General features: G+C 46.0%; 4 protein-coding genes across 4 annotated transcripts; 2 read left to right on the top strand and 2 right to left on the bottom strand.

The window, feature by feature from the left end:
* Window positions 1-3716: 3716 nt before the first annotated feature.
* Window positions 3717-4757, bottom strand: BDBG_09143 (uncharacterized protein; the record flags this gene model as incomplete). Its single annotated transcript, XM_002620411.1, has 2 exons — window positions 3717-3872; window positions 4614-4757. 2 exons carry the CDS (start codon window positions 4755-4757, stop codon window positions 3717-3719), a joined length of 300 nt encoding a protein of 99 aa, XP_002620457.1.
* A 2552-nt stretch (window positions 4758-7309) lies between these two features.
* Window positions 7310-11458, top strand: BDBG_09142 (uncharacterized protein). Its single transcript, XM_031723886.1, has 4 exons — window positions 7310-9599; window positions 9955-10002; window positions 10106-10198; window positions 10290-11458. Exons 1-4 carry the CDS (start codon window positions 7914-7916, stop codon window positions 10332-10334), a joined length of 1872 nt encoding a protein of 623 aa, XP_031581251.1. The 5' UTR covers window positions 7310-7913; the 3' UTR covers window positions 10335-11458.
* On the bottom strand, window positions 11314-14057 carry BDBG_09141 (uncharacterized protein). The gene is made up of 2 exons (XM_002620409.2): window positions 12518-14057; window positions 11314-12406 (listed from the first exon to the last, which is right to left on the bottom strand). The coding sequence occupies exons 1-2, from the start codon at window positions 13368-13370 to the stop codon at window positions 12333-12335; spliced, it is 927 nt and encodes a 308-aa protein (XP_002620455.1). The 5' UTR covers window positions 13371-14057; the 3' UTR covers window positions 11314-12332.
* A 119-nt stretch (window positions 14058-14176) lies between these two features.
* BDBG_09140 (ubiquitin fusion degradation protein) lies at window positions 14177-17240 on the top strand. Its single transcript, XM_002620408.2, has one exon. It carries the CDS (start codon window positions 14308-14310, stop codon window positions 16732-16734), a length of 2427 nt encoding a protein of 808 aa, XP_002620454.1. The 5' UTR covers window positions 14177-14307; the 3' UTR covers window positions 16735-17240.
* The last annotated feature ends 220 nt before the right edge of the window (window positions 17241-17460 follow it).

The following is a 17460-nucleotide window of genomic DNA, read 5'->3' as shown; positions in this document are numbered from 1 at the left end:
TGGGTTGATATTGTGTTGGCTTATAGCGCGCTGCACTGAGATACAGATGCAGCGCCAGATATCAGTTGTAGATTGCTCCTGGATGAATTTTGTTAGCATTCGATTACACATATAGAATAACATGGAAAAGGGGGAATTATATATATAAGTAAATATAGATCTGAGGTATCTAACAAAGGAATCAAACGACCTACATAGTACCCCTGTTGTGGTTGCCACAAGCCAATATTTTCCGAAGCCAAGCCCACAATGTCGCCCTTGTTATCGATAATGCAGGCCCTAGCGCTACCGGTGCCGACATCGATGCCGATATAGTGGTCCATCTGCGGGGAGATCTCGTTTCGGGGATCCATGGAAGCTTGCCTGGACATCTGGCGCGAAGGGCGACGATATGGGAGTGAAGTCATGATGGGAGTAAGAAGGGCGGGGGGGGGAAGAGGGGGGGTATTTCAGTCCCTGTTTTTATACGCCTGTGTGTTTTCGCGATACCTATCTACGCCGGCCCTGATCCTCGAGCAAAGCTGCACTGTAGGCTTTGCTTACGACGATGAAGAGGCAAGGCGTCCAGCAGACCTGACTTTCTTTGAAACTGGATTGGACTGGGGCTGGACCGGACTGGATCGCAGCTGTGAAGGAGCACGCGGCACGACAGGTCTAGAACGTCTCCCCCGGATTGGTCTGTCGGATGACCATCAGACAAGAGTTGTTAGTTTCTTATTCGTGTCTTTTTTTAGGAGGGGAGGCACTTATCAAAGAAGGGGATTGAATTCATGTCGGGGAATTGGGGGAGCATGTTGAGGGGAAGAAGAGGAGAGCAGGATGAGATATTCAGATATGCGATTGGCAGGCAAAGGTTCTCACATATTATACCACGAGATCTGATAGATCCAAGAACCAGACAATTTACTTGGGAATTAAATTAAATATCCCACGACCTGTGCAGCAAGGAGTAGTTGTTGCTGCTTCGTCTCCAACACGGCTATGCTTGGTATAGATGCGAGAAGATATGCGTTGTCTGGTTTGATAAAGGGGGGAGTAGTACAACAACAGGCAATCAATACTTTTGCTTTTGCTGTTGCTTTTCACTTTCAATAAAAAGGAAGTACAATCAACTAAGTTACGAAAGATAGAAAAGGCTTTATCTATTTTATTTTACAGTGCGCTGGCTCGTACTCATCCTTACTACGCTTCGACTGACGTACGTGATGAACCGGTTCGGTTCCATGTTCGCCCTGGACCGACCCAGATATGGGAAAACTAGAAAAATGGAGTTAGAAATGTACCCACATCCATCCGCCACTCAAAGGCACCGCGGGATGCCACAAATCTCATCCAGGAACTCTGAGCTGTGGGTTCGCCGGCAAGGAATCTTGGAGCCGTTGGATCATGCTATCCCAACCGAACCGCCCAGCTAAAAGCAAGAAAGGCGATGGTTGATAACCGCTGCGCTTGTGTTGGTAATCGGACTGCAGTTAAACTATATTAGTCAGTGGAGGGGGAGATGTTTGCGCGAGATATATACTCCCTATATTAAGTGCAATTCATCCTAGCGATATGGCTGTTTTGAGAACGTTGAAGACGGCCACGAAGCTGTTGTCCAAGTCTCGCGTCTCGAGATGAGAATGATGGTTCCCCCCACACCCACACAAGCCTAGTTGTCACCGCCCAGGACCTATAACTATATAAATACGTCAAGCCCTAACAACTCCAGAGGAACTATAGGCTATGGCAGCTCCAATAATCGAGTCATCGAGAGATCTCCAACCAAGCAGTGGAGAGCTTCATTGGCTCTGTCTCACCGCTTTTCGTCCTTCTTGAAAGCCGGGAGCTTTATTATCAGGCCGGTTAGCGCATGGATATTGATATGGGAGTGGGACTTGAGCTTTCAGACAAGCCCAATTGCTTGCTGGGCTGATATTAATAATAGGCTATCAAGTCTGCAGAATGCATGGATTCGGGAACAGTGTATTATTTCCAAATAAATATTGTTCTCATTACGTTTAACTAAATAACTCGTGGTTATACGGGGGGGTCCTTGGTGGCGTTATAACCTGTGTTAGTATGTAACCACCAGTTAGTTGAATAGCTAATCTTGTTATATTTCAAAGCAACATCGCTTTGCAGTTAAACTGCCCCTAGGTTCTGAAAATGGCGAATCTTACTCAAATCGATTGCGATATCATTGCAAAACACCTTTTTATAAGCTCTCTAGATCCTCTATGAGATATTCTTGAAGATGCAGAGCATTCTTACAGCCCGCATCTAACCTCCTATGATGGTTCTGTCGATATTCCTAACTCAGTTTGTCAGAAGGCAATATATCAAGCTTTCTTGGCACTTTGATCGTTGCAAGAATCGGCTTTCAATCTTTCCTCTCAAATAGGCAATCGCGATCTGGCTTCGAACATCTTTTCCCTCTTTAAATGTGTCCGGCAGGAAGACTTCAGTTATGAAGACTAGTTACCGCATACTGTCACAGCTCGTTATTCGAGAGGCGTGTGCTAAAACAGGATATAGGACAGATAGTTCATTGATATCCCTGGGTTCTACAAAGCCTTCTTTGGAGAGGTGACAGATCTTGAGCACATTGCTGATACAGTTCTTAAGAACTGCACGCAGGGCGATACTCCGCAATACCACAAGAAGGATGGCTGGAAGGAATGGCCTGAGGATGCAAATGAGCAAGATGTCTTGAAATAGCTTACCCAAAATGATAAACTCTGTTCACAGGCTATGCTGAGGAGTTGTTTCCGACCTTCAACATTCAATGAAGGTTATTGGTATAGCCTCATCGACCTCTATTAGGCTCCACAGTGAAAAGTAAGCTCAATATCAGCATTGTGAATGATCTAGCTGCTGATAAAGCTGTTAAGTATCACTAGCAGCAGATTCTTATACCAGAAGAACTGAAGAACAACTGCGGATATGATAAACCTTCATTGACAGGTCTTGATCTGGGAAGATATGCAAGAGAAGTACTTTTGTGTCAGGAGACTTGTTGTTTTGTTCTTGACTTCACACTCTGCTGATCTCTTATGCAGTTATAGGAATTCAATCAATTAGGTGCGATTGCATCTGCGCACTTTGACATCAATAAAGAGGGACAGTGATTTGTCACCACTGTGCTTGAATTTCTCTGGATGAGCAAGGAGCAGCTTGGATATCATCCTGCCATTATTGATGCTGAATGGCATTAAGTATATTGACATTGAACAAAATGAACAAAAGAAGTGTCTCATCATTGATGGATTGATGATGCGGGTGCAGTGTATCACAGGCTGTGCCACAACTTGCTGGAAGGCTCATTGAGAGAATGATGATTTGCAGATACCTCTTGTGATCAAAGACTTGTGGCAATACTTGGAGCGCGATGAAGAAGGTGAACTGCTGCGTGAGGTGACGAAGTTGAAGTAATGTATTCAATATTCTTTTATTCTCTTTTTTCCCCAGTCTCTTCTTTCTCTCTGATTTTACATATACCCCTGCTTGAACCCGTGCGTTGGGATTTGGATTAGTTTAGAAGTCTCTTGTAAAGTAGAATGGATTTTTATCGAGAGCAACAGTTGAAATAGTCATATAATCTCACTGGTCAGCTCTATCAATTATTCTAATTTTTATCCTTCACACAGGACTTTGGGATAAAGGAAATTAACTAGACATAAGTACACCAAAGCTCAGTCACTCTTTGCCGATTATAGATTATAGGCTGTTGTCCTTTACTGTTGTCGCGGCTGCTTTTTGATCGCGATGATCTTCCTCGTCTGAGAGCCGCTGCATGCACGTTCGACGTTCAAATTCTCCTTGTATCGCTTGAGCTGCTCCGGAGCGATCTGCGCCGCATCTTCCTCCGACCTCCATGTCGGTGCCCGAATCTACGTCGCAAATACATAATAAGAAACCTCTACTCCCAGACTTACAGCCGGGGTAAGTTGAGAGCAAGGTGTAAGGTTAGATAGAGCAAGTGAAAGATTGGAACAGGTGCTCTACTATTACACCTGCTCTAACCTCACACTCTGTTCTAATCTTTCACCTGTTCTAACCTTACTTCCACTCTAGTATTATCACTGCTGTAAGTTTTAGGGGTTTTTTGACTTTCATTGCCATGACTTGGAATCTAAAACTGTTAGGGCTTCGAAGCTAGAAAGAATAGAATCTCATTGTCAACTAGATAAGCGAATACTAAGGTAGTGACACTATATAAACAGCCACCTTTCAGATTCTAACAATAGCCCTCATTGAATCTTACAGTGTCCGGCCTGATTGAATTACTGATCTAATTTATCAGAATCTTTGCAGAGAGCTGAGGTCGAGAAAGTGTTAGGGCTTTGAATCTCAGTGCAGAAAGAGAATATATTGATTGCCAAACTAGGTAAGCTATTTCAACGAAATACTAAGGGGGTGAGAATAAGAATAAGAGGGTCTGGGAGGAGATGGCATTATATACAACAATGCAGGCGACTTTCACTGTCTCAGCTCTAAGCTCTAGTTTCTATCCACCGCTGATCTCCAGATCTTTACAGGAAGGACCGAAATGGTAGAAATCTCATAACAAAAGCAGCATTGCAACCACTGCTCGGGATAGCATTCTTGAGGCCAGTCACGGTGAGACATACAAGCATTCCAGCTTGCTGAGCCTCAGTATCTGAGAATCTACGGTAGGGTGGGCGGTGGTGGAAGATTGCACGCAGCGAGAATTTGGCACCACTCCCAATTGGCACATAGAAACCAGTAGACATCATCTTTGCTGCCACTCTCATGGTTAAGGACATGCCTTCTAAGGCCCTCTTTCTTTCTCCATGGTTCAATCACAATCCAGATTTACTGCTCCGATCAGCAATGTGTGAATTCTAGACAAGATAAATGGATCTCACATTAATACAGTCTGTTCTGGTTGCATCATCTATTTCTTTGCTGTCATTCTGAGCCATGTAAAACATTTTTATTTGATGCCAGTATGACCAAATCGTCCTCTCGCTGTGAATTCGGTGATAGTGGGTTTCATCAAGCCAGTTGAGGAATGCCTTGAATCTGAAGGATGTCAATGTTGTAAAAAACTGACAAGGTGTGATATTGAGTTTCTCGGGACAGTAACTGATTTTATAAGTTAATATTTTTGTTCTCTGTTGACTGAGTGAATTAACTGACATCTCCAGCTTTCTCCAGACTGTCCATGCACCTCACTTGATGTTGTTTGCATGACTTTTCTTGGTGTGAGCCATCTCATGCTCCTTCTCTTGTTGTTTTGAAATCTGTATTTGTTGGTGCCAGTCTTAGATGACAGCCACTGTGTTGAGCAGCAGCATGCTTAGACTTTACAATTGTCATGTTAAGTGTTGCTGGCGGAGTTTGTCCTTAAAATCTCTAGATCTTGGGAGGGGAATTAAGAATAGATAGAATTGAAGTGAAGTAAAAGTAGAGTGTTGGATGGATTTGTATATGAGGTCTCTGATTATGAGGAAAATAGAATGAAGAAAGCTTCTCTGAGAGCGAGAGAGAGCATGAAAATTTAGAAAAGGTGGTCTCATCATAGATGAGGAGCGCAGGCCGATTTTGAAGCCATCAACAGTGGGTGTGCACCTTCGGATGCGGTCACGATTAATATTGAGCCGCCCACCTACCCTTCCCTTCCTCCCCTTCCTCCCCTTTAAAAAGAGAAACCAGACCACCTTTTTTTTCGCTTAGTTTAGAATGGATCCCCTCACAGGAGAGCTCATTGGGGCTTCTTACCCCTGCTTAAATACTTGAAGTTCAAATCAGATCAAGTCATGATCTAGCCTCTGGTTTCAGAAGCAGAAGTTGCCTGAACCGACTGGGCTGCGCCTGCCAAGAGAAATGGTGCTGTAAAAGCGGCCGTGAGGCTAAGCCTCTTCAGAGAAGATGCCCGTGCGCAATACCGTCGCGATACTGTTGCAATACAATACCGCTGTGACGGCCAAAAGCAGCGAACCCGCTATACCAAAATCGGGACACCAAAACGGTCAAAGATGGGATCTCTTAGGTGTAAGAATATAGCGAATAAGAATGACAATACCATTATTGTCCACATAAGCTGGTACGCTGCGTACGCCTGTAACTGCGTAACTACTAACTAGTAAGTAGTTACCCACCGAGTCGAGTCTTGTGACCAATTTGTTCTTTTTCTTTTTCACCCCCCGATTCAGTAACTCCGGGGCGGCAGAGCGTGGAAGGAAGGAAGATTGGTTTTTGATATAAGTATACTCCGTAGTATGCTGTGGATGGTTAGCCCTCTTTCGAAATAGAGTGAGTTGCCTGAAACAATATATATCTACATAAAAATATAAATATAAATATAAATACACGACTATTTAGACATTCATTCATACATGCACATATAACTATACATATTGCTGCAGCTTGAATTCCTTGCGTCTAAAGGTTCAATTTTCAACTTTCAATGTTTGCTGCCGTGCTCAGCATATTCATGAGACGAGATTGAGCAGTAAGTTAACTAACTTAGTTAAGTATTGAGTGGTCTTGAATAATAATAGAAGAATACATTTAGCCGTACTCCGTACATATAACAATAACTTATAACAATAATAAAAGTGTCCAGTAGTCCAGTAGAGTAGTCCATGAAGGATGATAACTTGTCAAGTAAGCACCAAAATATGATTCTGGAACAAAAAAGGCAAACCCGTGGGATGATAAGATATTCATGCCCAAGCTCCTTCCTTTTAACTTAATGTTACCTGTTTCATCCTTCCGGTGAAGTCCAAAAATCAAAGTTCACGAATAGCTGCGAGACATAAGAGTCGGATGGGATGGGATGGGATGGGATGGGATGCCGACAGACTCCACAGACTCTACAGACTCCCCAAGGCTCCCCGCTAGCCCTGTTATTAATTCTCAGCCTTTTCTTTTAGCTGTCTGGCTCCTTGACATTTTTAATTATTATTATTATTATCATTATTTTGTCCTCCTCTCCTGAGGTTCCGGAGATTCGAGATTCTGTTCCTGTTCCTTCTGAAGGGCCACTCCACTGCCAAATAATAATCTATCTCCCCAGACAGGACAGACAGTCGAGTCGGCCCAGCCGCTAGCTGCGAACACTTGCGCCTTGAGCAAGTTGAGATGGGCCGAGTTCGCTCCCCTTCCCGCAGCGCCGGCCGGGGTTGTGGCACGCCATCTTAGCCTGTGATATGATATGCCAGCTATTTGTTTGATATTTCCATTAAAGTTATTATTCATTCAACGACGTGCAAATAATCGCTGTTATCTAACAGCTTTGGTGAGGTTTGTATTATTCTGTTTCTTATATATAGCTCTTTTTCTCTCCGTTCTCTCATTTCCCTCCCTCCCCCCCCCCCCTCCAAAAGGCCCCCCCTATATATGTCTGTCGTCTTACACCCAACCGACCTTGCTCTATATATATCTATTTATTTATCTTGAACCAAGGTCAAGCGCTCTGAGATCTCCACCTCGATCTGGACTCTTCGCATTTCCAGTTTTCCCCTTGCTGCCCAGCTGCCAGTTCCACTTCTTTTTGAAGCTTTCCCCATCGCCTATTGCTGGGTCTCAGCCCAACTGCCTTTATTCTTATCTCCTTGTCTCTTTGAACCCTCGATTTCTCTTCTTCTCTTCGCCGCAGTGTAGCATTTGCCACGGGTGTCTCTCCACCGTCCTCACCCTGCTATCCTCCCTTAGCCCGCTTGGTCGGCATCCCCGGAATACTCAGTTTGTCAGTTCCTTGTGAGCCCAGCGCTCGGGGGTTTTTTATTTTATTTTTTGTCTCTCGGCTCGTTGCCCGTTTTGCCATCGATTTCAAGCTCCGGTTCTTCTCCGCAAGCTCTAGATTCGACTCGCCGCCACTCAGACAAAACAAAAAAAAAAAAAAGATTTAATACCATAATAATAATACTAATATAAATCGCCCCCATATCAGCCGGCCTGATATGGCCCAAAGGCAGCTATGGACTACTCTAATGACAGCCATTGATCCTCTCAATGCAAAAGCCATGCCCGTCGTCCTGCAATCCACTATCCAGCTGTTGGAAACAGAGCTTGCGAATGCCAAAGCTGCGCTCGAGGAAATACAGGCGCATTCAGCAACGGCAACATCAAGATCAACATCAACGTCAATCTCTTCTTCTTCTCCTTCTTCCTTGTTTTTGTCGCCGTCTTCCTCCCTCTCTTGCTATTGCGCCGAAATGCAGGAAACCATCACCGCTGGCGCTATGGCTGCGTACAAGCACCATCTGGTCGGCCGCGTCTCCCAGATTACCAGCTCGTCTCTACATCTGTCTTGTCACCCTAACTGCGCCGTCGCATTCTCACATAGTCCGTTGCACGTCTCGCTGCGAGACCTCCTATCCAATTCCCTCATCCTCGACCACATAGCGCCCTATCTTTCGATCTCGTCTCTACTCTCGCTAGCCTCCACATGCACTACCTTCCGTTCCATTATAATGGATACCCCATACGTTTTTCGGCATATGGATTTGACAACATGTCGCGGGGCTCAACCACCGCCGTTCATGGGTCCCATAGATGCAGGCGGTGAGGTGTGGAGGAGCGAGCGCATGGATGAATCTTTGACTGAAGACGATTTCTACTCGGGTCCCTTGAGAGGCATCTTTTCTAATTTAGGACGCCGGTCCATCTTGCAGGATGTCAGAACGCTCGTGCTAGATGGCCTCTCCGTCCCCACAGACCTCATCGCCGATATTGTGTTAACTGATAGGTTTAACGTTGTCATACTGTCTATCCGGGACTGCCTCAACCTGAACGAACGTAAGTTGATGCAGACCTTACAATATGCCGTCAGACCATCCCGGCCCAAGGGAATGCCAAGAGTGCGGGGAATCTATTATTTCACCGCGAAGAATGATTCACAACAGAGTACCTCACACGGCAGAAAGCAAATGTACCACACTTCCGCAGCCACCAAGTGGGACCGACCTGGGGATCACCAGCCTGACGATCAATCGAGCAATTCCGCCGACACCTGCCACACTGCCAAGAAGGATAACTACCACGATCAGCTGACGCGGAGACATCCGTGGTACAAAGCGTCAGGTAAAGTGCTCAGGAAGAAAATCTCCAACGGATGGGCAGAAACACTGCAGCTTTGTAACGGAATCATTTCCTTTGATGCAGTGCTGTGCCGGAGTCCAGCGCATCAACCCTTCACCTCTGCAGAAGGAAACGACGCGCAACCAGACACGTACCTCTCGCCAGCAATCGCAACAGTTGCTCTCGGTCCCAGGGGCTGCGAGGACTGTCGAACCTCACCTGAAGGTCCCGCCCTCTGGAACCACTCGCCGGAATATCAATTCCCGCTCCTCACGCCTCTCCCACTCCACTCCTCCCGAATCACTGCCGCCAAGTCCCCCGTAGTCTCTGACAACGATGAGCCCGTCCTGATAATGCAGTGCCAAGAATGCCTGATCGACCGCTGGTGCAACCGGTGTGGCAGCTGGTGGTGTTCAGCCTGCCTCCCACACCCGGAAAAGCCAAGACACCATCGCAAGCTACATCAGACCGCGTCCCGATCCTCATCTTCGTCATCATTATCTTCCTCCTCCTCGTCCACCTCGTCCGGATCCGGAGAGGAAGGAGGAGGCTCAGTATACGCAAAGGTATTTAACAACGGTCTCTGTCCACAATGTCACACCGAAACCACTACTACCTCCTCTCGTCCGATCCCATGATACATATACGAGGGTGACTTCAATGCGAATATTTTGAACCGAAAAGGGGACCAAAATAAAATATCGCAAGCCAGCACTTCTTTGTATAAAAAAATGGTGATATGATTGAAGGAAGTACGCTTTCAGCCTTCCCCACTACTTTATTGTAAAATGTAGCAATACATGGCTTTGAAAAAGTTCTTACCCACCCGGCGCAACAACACTTACCCCTCTTATTTCATCTACGCCCCTTTCTCTACCACCTGGACAAGTTTAGCTAACAATATCTTTTCTATCTAAATAGCGCTTTATAGCAGGCGTCAGCAGAGATTGCTGGGAGTGTGGAGCTACAGTAAGTTTCTTGACCTCTCCCAGTCGCATATATAACTGCGAAATCAACATTTATTTTATCCCGATTGTTTTACTGATTTTGGGTTTTTCCCCTCCTTTACCAGTGTGGTGCCTGCAAAGCAGAAGTCCAACGGACCTGCATTACATGCCAGGGCGAGTATTGCATCGAGCATAATGATGGGTGCACGGCTACGAAGGTATGTTAGCTCTCTTTTGTTTTATTTTATATACAACATATCATCACGCAGTGTGTGAGGCAGGGTATACTTACACAACCCATTTATCCAGTGCGACTGGTGCAATACCAGCGGACGTCGACGGAGGGGTCCATGATGTGAACGAGTTTTGCACTGATATCCTCCGACATAACATACTTTCGCCACCCCCAAAGGCCATCGCCGGGGACGGACCGACTTGAAACTACACACACACACGAATAAAAAAAATTAAAAAAAGAAAAAAAGAAAAGAAAAGAAAAGAAAAGAAAACGAAAACAAAAACAAAAACAAAAAAACACACTTCGCCCTTCCTCTCCGGAATTTCCATCGACACCTGTTCCTCTCTTGTTGAAAGTTACGAGCATGCCAGCCGGCCCTTCTCCACTCGATCTCAACTTCATATCGGTCCCGTAAATCCCCGTTCACTGTGGGAAAGCCATCTCCATCTCCATATCCATCGCATTCACCCCTCACCCCATAGCGACGGCCATCCAGATTTGGGCCCACTTCATTCATCTACGGCCTTATTTATACCTCTACCATTTTCCCTCTTCTTTACTTTTCTTTTATTCCTCTCCTTTCTCTCCGACGCTCTATACCACATATATCCTCTCTAATTCCGGTGTTAACTGTTTTTTCGCCTTCTCCCACTTCCGCGTTGGAATCCTGTTATGAACTTTCCGCTCGGATATTTCTTCATTGCTTCTTCTCTTCGTTTCATGCTCTTGAGAGTTAAATCTGCAAATTTGGGCTTCTGATCTGGTATGTCATTTTTCTCTTCTTTCGGTCTGGATGCGGGCAAAGCATTCATTTACTTATATTTATATATATAATATATTTCTTTTTTTTCCTACTTGACTGGGTGTTAAATTCTGGGGACGGGACTGCGGGGAAATGGATAAGGTTGTCTTTCGTGTGGTTTGTTTCTGGGCTCTATTTTATTTTATTTTGTTTTTGTTTCATTTTGCGTTCCGGGGTTTCTAATTCTTTTTCTTTTCTTTTGTGCCTGGCTAGGTTAGGTAGACTGGGAGGGACACTCATCTCCGTTCTATATATATAAATTATATAAATACCTTAAACATTGCATAACTATGGTTTGATATTTCCGTTGACTTTAGCTTATCTCTTACGGATTGATTTGCACTGTACATACATGTAAAAAGATTGTTGGCTTAAAATATATATATATATGGATATATATTTTTAATGAGCAAGGCATATGGAAAAAAATTGTTTCACTTAATCTCTGCAAAAGAAAATAACTAAAACAAAGGAAGAACGGATACTTGGGGGAGATATTTAAACGACGACAATGCGCTAAACTACACCGTATTTCAAATTTTTTAAAGGACCTCAGAAAGAATTCTTTGTTCTTTTTCTATTTCTTTTTGCCCTGGAAGCTGTTCTCTTTCATTCTCATAACGAACATATATGATGCTCAGCGTGCTCCGAAGAAAAAGCGAGCTGGGGGATTTATGAAGCCTTCCATTTGAGATTTAACCTACTTACCAACCAACCAACCAACCCAACACTTCTCTCAGCGTTTTCTCTCCCAGTATAAGTTAAAAGTCGAAATCAGCCCTCCTTGCACCTCGCATTTTCCAGGCTCTATCTACAGAACGCGTCACACCAGGAAAATGGCATGCCACAAAAAGGGAACAACAGCATCGAATGAGAACCCCACGGCATTTGACTTTTCAGTGAGTTTGGCGCGTGTCAACCGCACGATATGGAAAAGAGTAGGGCTGGCTTAAGTTCCCGGCTATATACTGAATTAGGACGGGAGTAGAGCCGGGCCGGAGCAGGAGCAAGAGCAACAGGGTAGGAGGGATGAGTATCATCGATCCTCTTCTGCGACTTGATACAATAGCACCAAGTAATGTGCATGGAGAGGTCGTTATGTGCCGGGAGGGAGAAGGAATTGGATACTGGCTCGCCCCGCGCCCTGGGTTTGAGTTCACGAAAATATGAGGACGTAGGTACCAGAAAATATTAGAGCCGTGGTTGTTGGATGCGGCCTAAGAACTTCGGGAAACTCGGGGAAATGGTTGATAAAAGCAAGAGGGGGGTTGGTGCGTTCCTTTTGCCCTTTTTCTTCAACATAGAAAATACTTCACTCTGGTTCTGGGGTGACGTTGTCATCCCACTTGGTTGTATCCCAGAGAAATGAGCGTGAGCATTTGGTGCCTGGATAGCGAATGTGAGTATCTTGTGTTAATATTTAGTGTTTAGCTTTGGGGAATAGACGCGTGGAGCTAGCCATCTAAATGTTCTGGCATCTAAGAGGGAGGAACACACAGTACATATTCGGACAGCCGCCATTTTTCTGAATTCTCCAACCACATTGCGGATTGGGACATTTCTTCGTCATCCTCTTAATTCGTTCCTCGCTGCTGCGCACGCTTTGCGCATTTGGATGTTGGTCGTCATACTGGCCGCAGGTGTACTTGTGATGCCAGGGGACACCGTGCAGGAAGCAGCTGCTGGCTCCACATTTGCCACAGTCCACCTTCTGAGACTGGTTGCCTTCGGGGAATACTTGGCCGGACGAGCAGGTGATGGACAAGCACCAGGTCCAGCGCGGGTGAGATTCGAGTTCCTTGCGAGCAGCAATTCCAGTAATGACTGCATTCTCGGTACGACTCAGGACAGAGCGGATCTCTGACTCTGTGAGCGGAATGTTACATTGTGGACAGGTGCAGAGGGACCAATCAATTGTACCCTTGTCTGCTGGCTTGCTATAGTTAATCGGAGCTCGTGTTTTTAGGGTCATAACGATGTGCTTTGAGACACAATTTGAACATGTAAGTGGGTCATGTAGACACCTAGGGAAAGTGGGAAAATTTGCGCCATTGTGTCCCAAGGGCCTCATTTCTGTACAGATGACACATTCTCTGAAGGCATCACTTCGATCCTTTTTGTGATTGCGGGGTGGGAGTTTATCAGGCAGAGAGAGTCCCGGTGGTTGACTCAACCCTGAAGGCTTTTGTGGGCTCCGCGGTCTTATTGGAAGTTTAGTCTTTGGGTTGCGTTTTACTGAGACACCTTTCGTCAAAGAGCGTCGTATACTAGCATTCGATTTTCGATTGTTAATAGTCCTTGGTTGTTTGTCAGTAAAACGCCCGGGTTGTTGGCGTATTTGAACGCCCATGTTACCCGGACTTTATGGGATGTAGGTATGGGAGGGGTAAAAAAAAACGGCTGGTGCAAAGACAATAGGCTTAGAGCAAAATTGTATGTAGCAATTTGGCCTTGGGATATATTCAGATATGTTCGTAAAGGGGATATCAATTCAGCGACCCGTTTTTCAGAATAGGGGTTGGCGCTGATAGGCTTGGCTGCAATGGGCCGGTTTGAATGATAGAAACTGGGGGGCAGGGAAATGGTAAGAGAATATAAATGGAAGAATGAGAACAAGAAAGAGTTCCTCGTTCACTTATTTTTCTCTCAATATAAATATCTCGAGAAAAGAGTGAATTCAGCTCCCACCGGGTCACGTGGTTCTGCTGCCTATCTCCCCTGCTTGAGTAATTGCAACGAGGTTGCAAGACTTCGCTGATTTAACCACTAACCGAAGAATCTGTTGTTAGCAAGAAATAGTCCGAATGCTGCCTGTCATGGTGGCTGTGATCGGGTTTTCATTGGGACTGATATCGTTGGAGGCCTGGAAGGACGGAGGAGCAATGGTCAGCACGCGAAAAACAGAATGAGAGACCCTGTAGTATAATGCAGATGGCCAATTAAAATTCCAAGGACGTCTGAAGAACCAAAACATGGGGTATTGTCCCCTTACTATGAGTAATATTAAACAACAATTTGAGCATGTTGACATGAAGTTGGACATAGAGTAAGAAAGAGGAAGAATGTCTCCAGTTTATCTTAACTATCACGTGAAGATAAGACCGATAAGATAAGATCATCTCGTAGGTTCTGGAAGCGGCGTTGGTAATCATCCAATATCAGACAGCTTGCCTTCGACAGCTGGGGAGATAAACAGGTTGTGTGGGATGAGGAGAGAGAAAACGATGGCGTAAACTTCGTCCAATCCTCTTACACCCAGAATTTATATACTACATGTTTTGTGTATCATGGCCACCGAACCGGATACCCTAAAATGGTCCGCCCAGTTTGCTGTTACCACTCCTACTCGAACAAAGAAGTTACCAGGAGATAAGATTCTTCTTCCTCCCTCCGCACTCGAACAGCTACTAGCCGCTGCTCCAATTACCTCCATAGAATCTGCCCATACTCATTCGTTGACACCCCAGTTCGATCCTTTCAATCCACACACTTTTGCCGCTGAACGGCGAGCTAGAGAGTTGGTCGCAGACAGACAGCAGCAGCTTCCACAACCTTTGACCTTTCGCATAGTTAACCCTTCGAACGGCCGGATTGTTCATGCCGGTATACGCGAGTTTTCTGCCCAGGAGAATGAAGTTGGGTTGAGTGCCTTCCTTCGTCAGAGCCTTGGTCTCGACGATGGCGATTTTCCCTCTGCGGGGAAAAGGGTCATATCAGCGGAGGAGTCGCCATCTGATGTGGATATGCTAGAACCTGGGGATGGAAATATTTCGAACATACCAGAAGGTCCGATTGTCACTATACATGCGAGACAGCTGCCAAAGGGGACATATGTTCGCCTGCGCCCCCTTGAGGCGGGGTACGATCCCGAAGATTGGAAAGCGCTGCTGGAACGACACCTACGCGAGAACTTTACAACTTTGACGCTTGGGGAACTCCTACTAATTCCCGGAGGCCGGAATGAAACGTTCAGGTTTCTAGTTGATAAAGTGGAGCCCCAAGGGGACGGTATTTGCATTGTGGACACTGACCTTGAAGTGGATATCGAGGCGCTAAATGAGGAACAGGCACGAGAGACCTTGAAGAGGCGTTTAGAAAAAGCTTCTCGGGCTCCAGGAACAAAGGAAGGGAGTTCTACAGGTGGGAAGCTCTCGCAAGGGCAAGAGGTTAGTGGCCAGGTGTTACCAGGACAGTACGTCGACTACGAACTTCACGATTGGGACCACGAACGTCCTTTGGATGTGGAGATTGATGTGGCAGATGATGCAGACGTGGATCTTTTCATAAGTCCCTTTTCGTCGAGGCAAAGAAACAGACCCAGGGACAATGAACATGTTTTTGGAGATTTTTCAAATTTCTCCCCTAAGTGTATTTGTCTTCAGTCCACTAATGTCGAGCTTCAAGATGCGGAGACGGTTTACATATCTGTGCATGCATATTCAGAGGACACCTCAAAAAGCAATGACGCTGCCTCAAAAACCGCAACTCCGCTGAAATATAGACTCCGCACAGCAAGCATTTCCGCAGGAGAGTTATCCGTGCCCCCGGAGAAAGGTGACCACGATCTAGACGATACCCAATGCAAAAATTGCCGCCAGTGGATTCCGAAGCGAACCCTTTTCCTACATGAAAATTTCTGTCTCCGTAATAACATCCTCTGTTCTAAATGCGAAAATGTCTTCCAAAAGCGGTCCCCTGAATGGGAAAACCACTGGCATTGTCCGCATGACGACTCCTACGGCAACGACCAATCCAGCCAACTAAAGCACAACAAAGTCTTCCACACACCTCACCCCTGCCCCAGCTGCCCCTTCACAGCTACCAGCCTCCCAACCCTTGCCCACCATCGCACTACCACCTGCCCCGCCAAACCCATCCTCTGTCAATTCTGTCACCTCATCGTGCCCCAAATGGGCGAAGGAGACCCGGACATGCACGATCCCGAAGTACTACTCTCTGGTCTAACCCCACACGAGCTCGCCGACGGCGGGCGCACGACAGAGTGCCATCTTTGCAACAAAATAACCCGACTCAAGGACATGAAAACCCACCTGCGCCATCATGATCTGGACCGCCTCTCACGGCCGGCGCCGCGGGTGTGCAGGAACCAAAACTGCGGCCGGACCCTACAAGGCAATGCCACCAGTAGTACGATGTCCAGCCATAATACCAATAACAATGACACACTTGGCCTCTGCACGGGGTGCTTTGGCCCACTATACGCAGACGTGTATGACCCTGAAGGGAAAGCGCTACGTCGCCGGATCGAGCGGCGATATCTGACGCAGATGCTGAAAGGGTGTGGGAAAGGGTGGTGCCTGAACCCATATTGCAAGACTGGGCGGGCCAATGCTGCTACATCCTCTGATAGCAGTGGTGAAGTAGCACCAGCCCTAACGAGCAAGGAAATATCGGCGATGATTAAACCGCTGATAGATGCAATTAACATTGGTCCAGCGGCAATAACAACGATGGATGCGAACGCGCCGCCGTTCTATTTCTGCACGGATGAGAAAAGCCAGCAGCGGCGGAAGTTGGCGGAGCTGTTAGCTGCCGAAACTGGAGCTGAGACAGAACTTGGGACTAGCGAAAAGGGGTATGATGTCGTCTGGTGCATTGCGGCCGTTGAGGCGGGCGTGGGGGACTTGGGGAAGGCGAGGGCGTGGTTGAAGAACTGGGCGCCGGGGAAGGGGGAGAGGGTTGCAATTCGTTGAGATGGGATGAGATGTCCTATGTACATAGTCAGGACATATAGATGTGGAGACGATGCTGGTGCTGCGCGTTTCTCGCTGGCATTATTTATGGATTGTCGTGAGACTGGCTCCTCAAACGGGGCAGAGTAGATGAGCCTTTCCTGATTACGTTTTCTAGGTAAAGCTTTTATAAAAACGGATGCAATTCTGCTTCAGCCCTATCTTGTCTCTTTCTCATTCATTGCACTAAGTTTTGGGACTATGGGTTGATCTCGATATAGATAGTATAGCTGATATCTAGCTCAGAATCTCATTGCATTGACATTTAATCGAACAATACTTGCATTATTATCGTTATGTCTCCTTCTCCTCCTCCCTTCCATTCCATAACTACCTTCTTGTATATATCATGCTTCCTTTGCCATTCCATTCCCATATACTAAACAGTTCATCATAAAGCCCCTGTGAGCGACAAAAAAAGATATACTATTTTACTTCCCTTTTTAGTAAGAAAATTCACATTTCACCCAACATTAAATTCATCTCAACCAAGGCACTAATGAAATAGCGGAACAGCAAAGCAGCATCGCCAAAGCAGGACCGAAGACAAGAACGAAGCAAGACACCCCGAACCAAACCAAGCAGCTCTAAGAGTAGAAACGAGATAAGAGTATAATCGAGTCAATCGGACGTCTATCGGACGTCTATTGTTTTTCAAACCCTACTCGACTCAAGCAAAGGTGAACA

The sequence above is a fragment of the Blastomyces gilchristii genome, assembly GCF_000003855.2.
Source record: "Blastomyces gilchristii SLH14081 genomic scaffold supercont1.36, whole genome shotgun sequence".
Lineage (NCBI taxonomy): Eukaryota > Fungi > Ascomycota > Eurotiomycetes > Onygenales > Ajellomycetaceae > Blastomyces > Blastomyces gilchristii.
Note: the sequence above shows the minus strand (reverse complement) of the source record. Positions and strands in the feature narration are given on the sequence as shown.

Coding starts and splice junctions, on each gene's coding strand:
- BDBG_09141 (XM_002620409.2), bottom strand. CDS start 13,370: ATGGGCGTTCAAATACGCCAACAACCCGGGCGTTTTACTGACAAACAA. Junction 12,407..12,517: donor CGGCTGTCCGAATATGTACT/GTGTGTTCCTCC, acceptor TTCGCTATCCAG/GCACCAAATGCTCACGCTCA.
- BDBG_09142 (XM_031723886.1), top strand. CDS start 7,914: ATGGCCCAAAGGCAGCTATGGACTACTCTAATGACAGCCATTGATCCT. Junction 9,600..9,954: donor GAGGCTCAGTATACGCAAAG/GTATTTAACAAC, acceptor CTATCTAAATAG/CGCTTTATAGCAGGCGTCAG. Junction 10,199..10,289: donor ATGGGTGCACGGCTACGAAG/GTATGTTAGCTC, acceptor CCATTTATCCAG/TGCGACTGGTGCAATACCAG.
- BDBG_09140 (XM_002620408.2), top strand. CDS start 14,308: ATGGCCACCGAACCGGATACCCTAAAATGGTCCGCCCAGTTTGCTGTT.